We start from the raw sequence: 11,563 nt of genomic DNA, 5'->3' as shown, positions 1-11,563 counted from the left end.
TATGGATACAAACCATTCTGGTGTGACACGCTAACTCAAGCAACAAATACGGTACGTTTTTCCTGGTACCGTTCTATGTAAAAGAGCTATGGTGGCGACTCGAGTACCAACTATCTCTTCCTGTTCTGCGAACTGCTTCGTCCTACAATCGCACGTTGGCCGATCAGTCCCACGAATGAAACCGCCACGTATCGAAATTCTAAGCCCTTTGTAGCGAGGAGGGCACCTGTAGTGACCTACTTCTATGAGGAGAACGTGATTGGTATAATGGAAACAATTATTATTATAACCAATTTTACCAGTGATTGTTTTACTGTACTTGTTTGTTTAACTATACCAAAAACACTTTTCTTTCCGTTGTCTATTTCGCTTGCACGAACGTGCTTACGTTCCGCCGTTTTGCCTGTAAACTTTGGGACGTCTCGGTATTCTTTCGATACCACGAGATCGCCAACAAATATACCTTATTGCAACCAATAGCAGTCTTCTGGTTTTCGGCCTACCGAGGGATCCAAGTCGATATCTAGCACGTAATCTCCCTGTGATGGTGATCATGGTCAATCGCGACTCGACCCCATCTACACAGATACCACATCCGTCACCGCTTAAATTGGAGTCCAAGTTTCTGTAATTGATCTGATCGATACTACAATTGCTAACAGTAAAATCACGAAAAGCACCACTGGACAAATATAATCTCCTTTGAATATGAAATGAATGACATGAAGTTGGAAGTAAAGATAGTGTGTGATTATTAGAATCATCCAAATTATTACGATCCCAATTACGGAGTTTAGTATTGCTAGAGGCGAAATGAACAGTAGTTTTACAAAGTGACTTGATATGTCCCATTTTGCGACACTTGAAGCATATAACTTGATCATATGAACATAAATTACGTGAATGGAGTTTACCACAAGACAAATACTCACCGAAATTGAGCTAGCCTGTGATGATTGGGAGTATTTTGATTGCAGCACAAACTAGGAATCCTATAAATAACACAATTTAACTAAGAAGAACTATATGAGCACGAACGAACCTATTGTATTTGGAATTCGAAATCAAGCAGTCATCAAGCAAAAAGAAATCATTCGTTCATACAAATACCATATCCGCCACAGCTCACATTGGATTCCAAGTTTCTGTAATCGATTGTACTTCTCCTTAGGTTCATCATGTGTCTGTTCGACTGTGTATCGGATGTAGACTCTGTATGATCTAGAATGTACTCACTGGTATTAGAATTAATAACAGAGCTTGCAACAGACTCACTTGGTTCCTGGATTTGTATTTGATCAACATTTCGGTTGTGTATACTTTAGCCATTCGTATCTAGAATTTGCATCATAGATTTCTTGATATTATTCACCACAATCCGCATGGCTGGTCGAAGATCGTCTCCACTATAATGTGTAACTTCTTCACACTGCAAACACCTCATATCTGAAAGAAAAACTTTTACTTTTAAAAGCTTTGATGGAGTCTCGTTCGTCACAGAATGTTTAGCGTTTCTATATTGCACCCGCGACAACTTTATAGTTGCCTCGACATCACGTTCGAACATCAATCTCGATGCTGCTCGACCTACGGCTCATTGTGATAGGGATAACTGTATTCACACCCTCCTCCAATTTCGAGACCGATCAAAGAACACTTCACCCAGATATGGAGTTTGCACATACAGAGAATCCAAATCAAGTCCAGGATTATCCTAACGAGTATGAAGCAGATGCATGTTTTCCATTCGATTGTTTCGCAGGTGAATCGAGCCTAGTTGAGTTACATGTGTTAAATACATAATATCAATGCATATCTATCTGTGTATCCTAATATGAATAAAAAAAATATGTATTATATTTTTTGTCCAAGTCAAAGTCACATGATGGAATACCTCAAATTATATATCAGGGTGTATCCCCAAATACTCACATACAATAATCGAAGCGTGATATTTGAGAAGATAATGCGAACTGGGAACGTCATATTGGTTATAACACTGCGACGTAAGGACTCAACATTATTTCGTGGGGGAGGATAGTACTGGAAAGTCTATAATGCAAATTCTAGATATCAGTGGTTTCACTACACAACCGATATGATGATTGTATACTATTCCAGGAATCAGATGAGTCTGTTCCAATTTCGGTTGTTAATTCTAATACTAACGAGTGCATTCTAGATAATACAGAGTGCATATCCAATACACTGTCAAACAGACTTAAGATGAACTTAAGAAGAAGACGTACAATCGATTACAGACACTTACACTTCAATTTCAGCTGTGGAGGATGTGGTACTTGAATGAACCAATGATTTCCTTGTGTTGATGACTGTTTTGATATTGAATTCCAAATACAGTTCATTCGTTCGTGCTCCTCTAATACTTCTTGATTAAATTACGTTATTGCTGGGATTACTAGTTTATACTATAATTCAAATACTCTTAAACGTCCACTGCTGAAATCGAGCACGACAACCGCATACTGAAAGGATTAACCCACTCTACTCTTCTCGGATCTTCTCATATCCTGATTCTAAGGGACTAAAATCTTCCTGGAGTCAATTTCGCGGAACATACATATATTGGAGGTAACAACTCTACTGAAGCTCTGTTCTTCATCCTCATTGATGATCAGGGATTATTCGAAAATGTGAAGTCGGCAACTCGTTGGAGAAACAGTCAGATACCGTCGCGCTTAGACTGGGTATTCGCAAACGAAGAATTCCCGGTCGACAACCTCCCAATCCGGCTCTCCTGAGGAAAAGCGATCAAGTCGTTATATCATTCAGTTTTGTCAGCAAAAGTGAGCTATGACATCCCACGAACAACAGGCGCTGGAATTTCTAGCGTTTGAACGTGTCAGCTTTACAGAACTATCTAAAACAGGTGGATTGGTATGTTCACCCTCAATGTGACATGGATGCTCGTCGGGATTTCTTACTACACACGCTTTTATGTGCTACAAAGCACTCAGTTCCTCAAACTGTCTCTAAAATCTAAAGGCAACTTACAATAATCAGTAACTGCACTCTTTGTTTGCCAAGCTGCAAAAGGCACCATTGGGGAGAATACAAACGAACTGATAACATCGGCGCTTACAGGCGATACAAACATATAAGGAACATATGCACAAAGCCAATAAGAGAAGACAGGCTTCGGTACCGGATAAAGCTTATCGATAAATTTGTCATCAATCCGATAAGCTTATTCCGTCATGCAGCTTCTCTTCGACAAGCCAAAACTGCAGTCTCTCAACTGCTAGGTCCTAACGGCCCGACCGATAACGACGGCGTTGCCGCCAACCTTTTGGCTGAACAATACTCTCGGACATTTCAATCAACCAACATCAACTATACTAAAGAAAGCTTCATCTCTAACTGCACAGGATTTTCCGAAGTGAACTTGAGCGCTGATTTGGTGTTCCGGAAAAGACACTTCTCCTGGCCCGAATATGCTATATTGAGAGAAGCAGCTTCAATCCTGGCAACGCCGCTTAGCGTGATGTTATCACATTCGCTAAGCCGAGGCAAGCTACCGGAAATTTGGAAGCTGGCCCACATTACACTAATTTTTAACGGAGTTCGACGCAGCATCCTTGATCTCAAAGGGAAAGTTGACATTATTGACCTTGATTCCTGAAAAGCTTTTAATAGGGCCAACCATATATGTCTTATCAATAAGCCCAAACCATTTGGTATCAAACCAACCATATCTAAAAAACTGACATTTTAAGGTCAGGGGTAACCTCACTTCCTCTCAGGCCACATAATGTCCTAGTGGGTTCCCCCAGGACTCACTACTAGGAACCCTCTCTCTTCATGATTTATATAAACGATCTTCCACAACAGACATCGTCTGAAATCCCTTTTTGCCGATGATGTGAAACGTTGGAAAGAGGTAGGCAAACAGGAGGACAAACTGGCACTTCAGAAGGATCTGACTCCAATTCAAAGTTGAGAAGACGACAACGGACTTACCTTTAACACTTCAAAGTGTAAAGTAGTCCATCTGCGACATGTTGCAGACCATAGTCACAACTTAAGTTCTTCTTTAGAAGTATTTCGGGCCGAAGAAAATTTAGGAGTGCTGGTACCCTTACGATTTAAAGCCTTACGCTAACTGTGACCAAAATGCCTTTCGAGCAAACCTTGCACTGGTAATATTGAAGCGCATTTTTAGCCAGTTGATGGAAGAACTTTCCACATAATCTTCAACAGTTTCATTCCTCCTCATTTAGAGCACAGAAACATAGTGTTTCCTCCCTCACTCCAAAAAGATAAGGACACTCTGGAGCGTATCCAACATCGAGCCACAAAATCAGTTCGGGGACTCAAATTCAAGCTTTATGAAGAGCGCCTCCAATCACTTAACCTTTACCCATTAGTGTATAGGCGTCTTAGAGGTGACTTTCTGATGGCTTACAGTTGTAGCTGTAAATAATTCCCCAAAATCAATAGCTCATTAAGTGTTCGACATTGGATGCTGACCATGTTGTTTAAGTGGACTTGTTTAACTGAAGGCTTTCGGTCATGCATCCGTACCAGATCACGTTTCAACACGGCGTGGGACACAGCTCCTACGTTTCATTAGCCAGCTTATAGAAAAGGTCCTCGATATATTGGTAACGAATCAAATATATCTTTCCTGCCTCTTCTCGTCTGACTTCTGATTTCTATCTGACTGGGAACGATCGAATATAGAAGGTGCTACTGGTAGCTAGTTGTAAAACTAGAACATCCGTTGCATCATCACAGTATCCTTAACACATCTGGACATCCCCTTAAATAGCTATTTAAGCTTAGTCCCAACACAAATCTAAGGGGTAACACCCAGGAACCGGAGACATAATATAGCAAAACAGACTGTAGACACAACTTATACTCCTTAATAGTTGTCAAATACTCGAATTCGCTGCCGACTGAGCTATTCCAAGCGACTTCTCAGGAGTCCTTTAAAAGGAAAGTTGACCTATTCTTAAGGACTAAGGATAGCATCTTATTATGGTTTGCCAATTTCTTTAATATGCCTGTAGGTATTGGTGATCCACTGCTACTAGACCGTTAGGCGAAAGCTTCTTCTATGCCATCCACAACCATTTGAGCTTGAACAAGTGATATCAGTCCCATCAGTGCACATTTTCAACAAGGAGCTAGAATTTCACTGGTAAACAAGCTACAAGGATTAACACACACACACTGACCTACTATTTTTATTACTAAAGACTGACTGAATACAAAGATATTGGATACTGAAACATACTGCCCAACAAGGTCAACTGTTAAATGTTGTTGTTATATAAACATGAATGTGTTGATTTTTCCTACCTTGGCCTACAAGACATCTAAATTCTCTGTCTGTATTCGACTCTTCTCTCAGGCAGCTGACAAAGCATTACTCTACAAACTTCGCAAATTGACAGGCTTCACTTTTTCGGCTTGCAAAGAAGCTCTCATCAAACATGAAAATGATCTTGATAGGGCAAAAGAATGGTTAGCTAGCGAAGCTGTCAATCAAGGATGGGATAAAGCAGAAAAACTGGCTGGAAGAACGATGAATGAGGGTCTTCTAGGGATCTTAGGTTCTCGAAGTCGTGCTATTATTGTCGAAGTCAATTGTGAAACTGATTTTGTCGCGAGAAATCATTCATTCCAGTCTTTAGTTGCTACAACCGCTGAAACTGTCATGAGTAACTATAATGTAAGTGCGATTACGCTAGTTAGTAAACATTGCTCTGTATCTTGTTCGTATGCTTATGTTTTTTCAAACTTTCATTTGGCGATCAAAATATCCTCAGATAGAAAGTCATAAAAGTATATTTTCTGCGGCTAGTGTGAAAATGTGATAACACTTCTGAATTAGGATGCGAAATAGTTCAAATACTTGTCTCCTGGTTTTGTGTGTTTTAAATCTTTTTCAATCAATATTGTTTAGACACCAGGATAATTCGTATACGTGAGTAACGTGAAGTACGGGACGTTAATATTTTATTCAACACAAATTGATACACATAAATATATATGCACCACATAAATAATGGAATTTGTGGGCTGGGATACTACCCGGGTGCTCAAACTGAAGTAGATAGTTTTAGGGAGCCTCTGCCCGAACCTTTAACTCAGGTCTAGTCCATAAGGTAGTGAGTCAACGTTAAGAGATGCTGTCCAGTGGTAACTGTTGACCAAGAATAGTCTCATACACCACTTGTTCCCCCAGGATGCCGCAGCCCATGTGTTCCATTGGTTTGGAGTCAAGGTTTTCGAACTTTCCTAGGTGGGTTCTTCGTACTCACCGACCTGATTTAAGCTTCAAGTGATTGCTTCTTATTTCAACTTTGTAAACAACACCCTTGCGAGAAGGCAGTGAGGAGGGTTTCCCTGGCAGTGACTATATACTTGTGGCCGTATGAGAACATTTCGAGAGGAAGAGAGAGCAGACTATCCGTACTTTCGGCCTCATCAAGGCGTTTGGGGGAATGGTACACTCAAACTTTTAGTTATCACGTCGTATTGTGAATTGTCACCTTTAATATTATATCAACAATTGATAATTTCTCTACGAGATACGCTTTAATTGTACAAACGTCCCCGTATGGAAAATGGGTACGTGTTAAAATTTGCATTTCACTTTGGTACATTAAGTTGCTAATATGATGCAGCTGATAAGCGGTGGCGAAAACCATCTAACGCAAAAGTCGGTGTATAGCTTTTGTGATAACCCAAAAGTTGTAGCCATCCTTATTAGTGTTACTACCCGACTTTTCAGACCCCAGCCGATAGTCACTCAGCTTATGATGTCCGGTAGTCTATTGTACATTATACACCTAGATTTCGACTAAGTTGGTGTAAAGTTACTTAGCATCTCAGATTTCATATTCCTCAAATTATCTATAATATAATGAAGAACGATAGTTCTGTCTTTGATATGCCAGCTTACCACGGTAAATAATAATATCCAGGTACACAGATTAAAGTAGACGGAGTATACTCAGCATTTTTCATGTCTACTTTACTGCCTTGTTTTTAATTTCATTTAAGGAGCCTACTAAATTATCCCTAGATTCAGACCAGTTGGATAAGTTGGTAACCTCCAACTCCTCTACCTTGAAAGATATTACGATTGCAGCCATCGGATCTATTGGTGAAAATATCCGGTTGAGAAGAGCTATCGGACTTTGTGTCCCTGATAACAATACCGCAAGTTGTCTGGCTATTTATTCACACACGAGCTCAGAGAGTATATTACAGGGGGTACGAGATGTCCGCTTTGGGAAGTATGCTGCTATCATTCTCTATAGACCATTGAATGACAAAGTAAGTCTGGCTGTTATTTGCGAATCGACTTATGATCGCGGTGAGCCATATTAAAGCATAAAACTTCAACTAATATTTTACATACTTTGGAATGCTTTCTGAACTAGTTGAATTTTACATGATCATCATCCTAACTTAATTCTAAATACTAAAAACTTTTTTCACCCACTAAAAACTTGAATGTCAGATTTTTTCGAAAGAACCCATTACTTACATCACTTTACGCCTGCAAAAACGGATTTAGAAATACGTTTTGAGTGTAAAACATTTTTATATTTCCAGGACAAGAGTAGCTTATTTTAAGTTAACAACTGTACAATCTGTCAGAAAACTATACAGTGAGGATCCAAACTACTTTTTCTGTCATATGTAGAGCTTCTTAATGTTCTACAACATTTTTGTTTCAAGTAGAATCAAAGTTCTGAAAAAATGTTGGGTATACATTTCAGCGTTCTAGATAAAATTACATGTAGCTGTCTATCATTTTGGTTTTTATTCACACAATTCTGGAAACACTACCTAATTTTTCATCAGAACTCACTACAACAATGAAAAATTAAATACAAACATCAGTACTATATTGTTCTTTCGAAAATGCAGTTGATTAGTTTCATTTTTTTTAAAATCCAACGACGAATCTACATCCTAAGCAACATCAGTCAGCCACAACGTAGGACCAGGCACAAATATGCATCGGTCTAAGTTGCCATACCTCATTAGCACAACATGATAAACACCAAATTCACGGTAGTTAGTTTAATGGTGGTAATATATAGAACAAAGATTGTATATAAGAATGTAGTATAAGGAGAAAGAAAGACATGAAGCAATTTCAATCTCAAGGTTTCAGGGAAGACAGGAAGTGTACACACCTGCACCATTATGATCTATTCTGTGCCATGTCACCCAGAGTCTCCAACCATTGGTTGTAATAGTCGCGTGGACCCCAATCAAGTAGTCTGCATCTACCAACGTGGCTCAGACCAGAAGGTAGTGACTTCAAGCACTGATGCCATGTTTTGGTTTAGCCGCCCCTAACTCTCTTCCAACCATCCCCAATACTAGTCAGCATTGTGCGTCGTGGTAATCTGTGTACAGGAATACGTAACACGTGGCCCAACCATCTCAGTCGATGAAGATTCATAACCTCATCAACTGATTTACTACCATTCCCTAATATCCTGCATCTAATTTCACTATTACCTACGCAGTGATCCCAACAGAGGCGAGCAATATATCTAAGACATATGTGATTAAATAATGGCAACTTACAAGTATCTTTTACTCATAATGGCCACGTTTCACAGCCGTGAAATAGAACAGAGCGAACTGCTGTGCAGTATACTCGTCCCTTAATTGATAGACGGATATCTCCTAAGCAACATAAATAAACTGGTTTTAGTTTTTTATCTTATAATATGAGGGAGCTAATCAACAACATTGTACTTTATATGATTCCTTGATAAATATGATCGTTATGTTAACATCTAAAAGATTTTATTCTTCTATTCTTTACGGCTTAGAGCAACAGTTAGTAACTTCATGGATTCTTGCCATAACTTAATTATAAAACCTTCAATGTATATCCAGCTTACCCATACACCACAAACCATTGTATGTTGATTGGTGTATGTGTATTTCGTCGAGAAACACGGACTTCGTTTACCTTAGCAGTTATTTCAGAACCTGATATGACGTTAAAGGTAATACAGCTTCTTGAATAATTAATCAGTTATTTCATCCCCTATTTTAAAACTTGGTAACTCAGTAGATTATATATAAAGAATTATCTGATATCCGAAACCACACGATGATAGTCTGTTTCTTTTCATTATATGTATTTTACCATGCTCGATAATTAACACTTCTAACCATTTCATTATGTTTTTTTAATTTTATTTCAGCCTGCCAATGATCCATGGCATGAACGAGCTGCACGTTTAGGGAGACAAATTTGTCAGCATATTGTTGGCATGAATCCGAATCCTGGATTAGAATCCGTTGAAAATCCAGCTGCCGATCCGGAAGAAGAGAAATCTCTTCTGCTACAACCCTTTCTATTAGATGAAACTATACGTGTGGGCGAACATTTATCACGGAATGAAATGGTCCTTGAAGACTTTGTTCGTGTTGAATGCGGAGAAGATGATCGAGTTGATAATTCAAAGAATGTTTAAAAAACGAAAGTGCGATTACTACATAATCATCTTGAACATGTATATTCAGAATGACTGTAATTATAATCCACACTGACCAAATAAACTGTAACTTGTTTATATTATTTTCTGTACAGAATTAGCGAATTTTGTTAATAATATGAACAATCATTGATCGAATGAATTTCTTCAAGGTATTTAGCGACTATAGTCTAAAATATTTCCTCAGGTTCTTCACAACGCTATTTTCTTCCCTAAATTTTTTATTTGGTTTTCGAACAAGATCAGACTGCTGTTTAAATAAGTTTATGATGTCATATTTTTAATTCATGTTACGTTTGCGATGCATAGTTATCTAGAAATTACTCATTTGAATATATATATATATGATATCTTATAATGTGGAATGTAAATCTTTGTGTTGTATTCTTATTAGGAATTCAGTTATCGTTTTCGATTAGCTTTAACGCTTACTGAAGAATATTCAGATGTGAATATAAGCACTTAAAATCTATCGAATTCATAAGGTTTTTTTCGTAACGTTTAAAATTCTTGATATTAACCACTTAAAATATAATTATCCACTGGTTCGTGAGCCAGTACTCATGCGCTTAAATCAAATTTTAGTGCTACTGATTTAACATGTGCAGGTTTATTTATTCATATCTGAGCCACTCTACGTAAGGGCTATTGATACTGTAGTGGACTTCACTCACAAAGATGTTTGTAATTAGTATGTAGCGGAACGTAGTGTCGGAGTTGCAACCGTTTTTGGACAGAGTAGAGAGTTTCAATGCATTGAAAACATGGCGTTAGCGTAACACTCGGAGGCCAATCGAGAAGATAGCTCAAATTGCAGAACACACCAGAAGATGCAAATGGACGACTGAAGGCTATATATATCTACTATCTAAATACTTTGTAACTTGTTGCTATAAACATACATACCTTATGTCGTGTTTTGCAATATTACCTAACTGTTTGAATAGAAGTAGATGCATTAGAATCCAAACGCATAACCGATCGGTCGAAATTCACGTGCTTTAACCACTATTTCACTAATCCTGAATAAACGTTAGGAAGAAGCATTTGACAGATCTCTGTGTACACAAATTAAAACTACAATTCAGCTTCCCTTCATCAGTATCAATATACTCTACATGAAAGAGATCTTTTATTCAAACTAGGATTCGGATGTGGATCATTTTTGGAATCAATTTTTTCTCAACATACCCACTTCAGAAATCCTATGTGTAATATATGTTTTAAAATTACTCATAAGGAAGCGATTTAGCGTAAAATTATCATTTGAATTCAGGATCACGAAAATTTTTTTGCTTTAGTCGAAAAAGCTACATAGCATGTATTCAACATTTCAGACAAAAATGGTTTTTGACTTTACTAGCGAAAATCGTCCATAACCGACAACAACTGAGCATGTCTGTGAACTAGATATTTATTTTCGAAGAAATGTGGAAGTTTATAGGTTACCCATCTTTATTACCGACAGACCGTACGCGTAAAAACTCCTCTGGTGATATACTTAAAGTTATTGGGACGATTAAATGCGCTGTTCAATTCAGTGAAAGTTATTTATTGGAACTTACTACTTTGCAAATATATCTGATTTAGATCTCATTGTTATTAATTAGACCAGGAGCCTGAATACATGGTATGTGTCATTGAATACAATGTGTTCAGTAAATGATTTAAATCTACATCTGCTTTCAATGTAGCCACGGTATCACATGAAGCCGACACTCATCAAATTGAAGAGTATGTAATAAAATATTCTACATATTCGAACACAGTCGGAACTCCACGGAAAATTGAATCTTATTGTTTGGAAACTCATGCTTATCTATGGCCTAGAATAAATGTTGGTCTTTCCGGTATTGTTAGTAGCAAACATTCCTCAGTGGCCGTTGGTGCATTTACGTAGTGACCTAAAACTCATTTTATTGAGTCTATTTCGACAAAATTTACGTCCGGTAAATTACAGTAAATATTTAGTTGTTCTGGCTCTCCTAGAGTGTTGATGTGCGGAAAGTGAACCTCGGCTTCTAAAATCAGAATTTTCCAAACTTGGTTTG

General features: G+C 38.0%; 1 protein-coding gene across 1 annotated transcript; it reads left to right on the top strand.

The window, feature by feature from the left end:
* Positions 1 to 5,305: 5,305 nt before the first annotated feature.
* On the top strand, positions 5,306 to 9,491 carry Smp_148540 (putative elongation factor ts; the record flags this gene model as incomplete). Its single annotated transcript, XM_018794693.1, has 3 exons — positions 5,306 to 5,701; positions 7,039 to 7,314; positions 9,219 to 9,491. The coding sequence occupies 3 exons, from the start codon at positions 5,306 to 5,308 to the stop codon at positions 9,489 to 9,491; spliced, it is 945 nt and encodes a 314-aa protein (XP_018649080.1).
* Between the last annotated feature and the right edge of the window lie 2,072 nt (positions 9,492 to 11,563).

The sequence above is a fragment of the Schistosoma mansoni genome, chromosome 1 (assembly GCF_000237925.1).
Source record: "Schistosoma mansoni strain Puerto Rico chromosome 1, complete genome".
Taxonomy (NCBI): Eukaryota; Metazoa; Platyhelminthes; class Trematoda; order Strigeidida; family Schistosomatidae; genus Schistosoma; species Schistosoma mansoni.
Note: the sequence above shows the minus strand (reverse complement) of the source record. Positions and strands in the feature narration are given on the sequence as shown.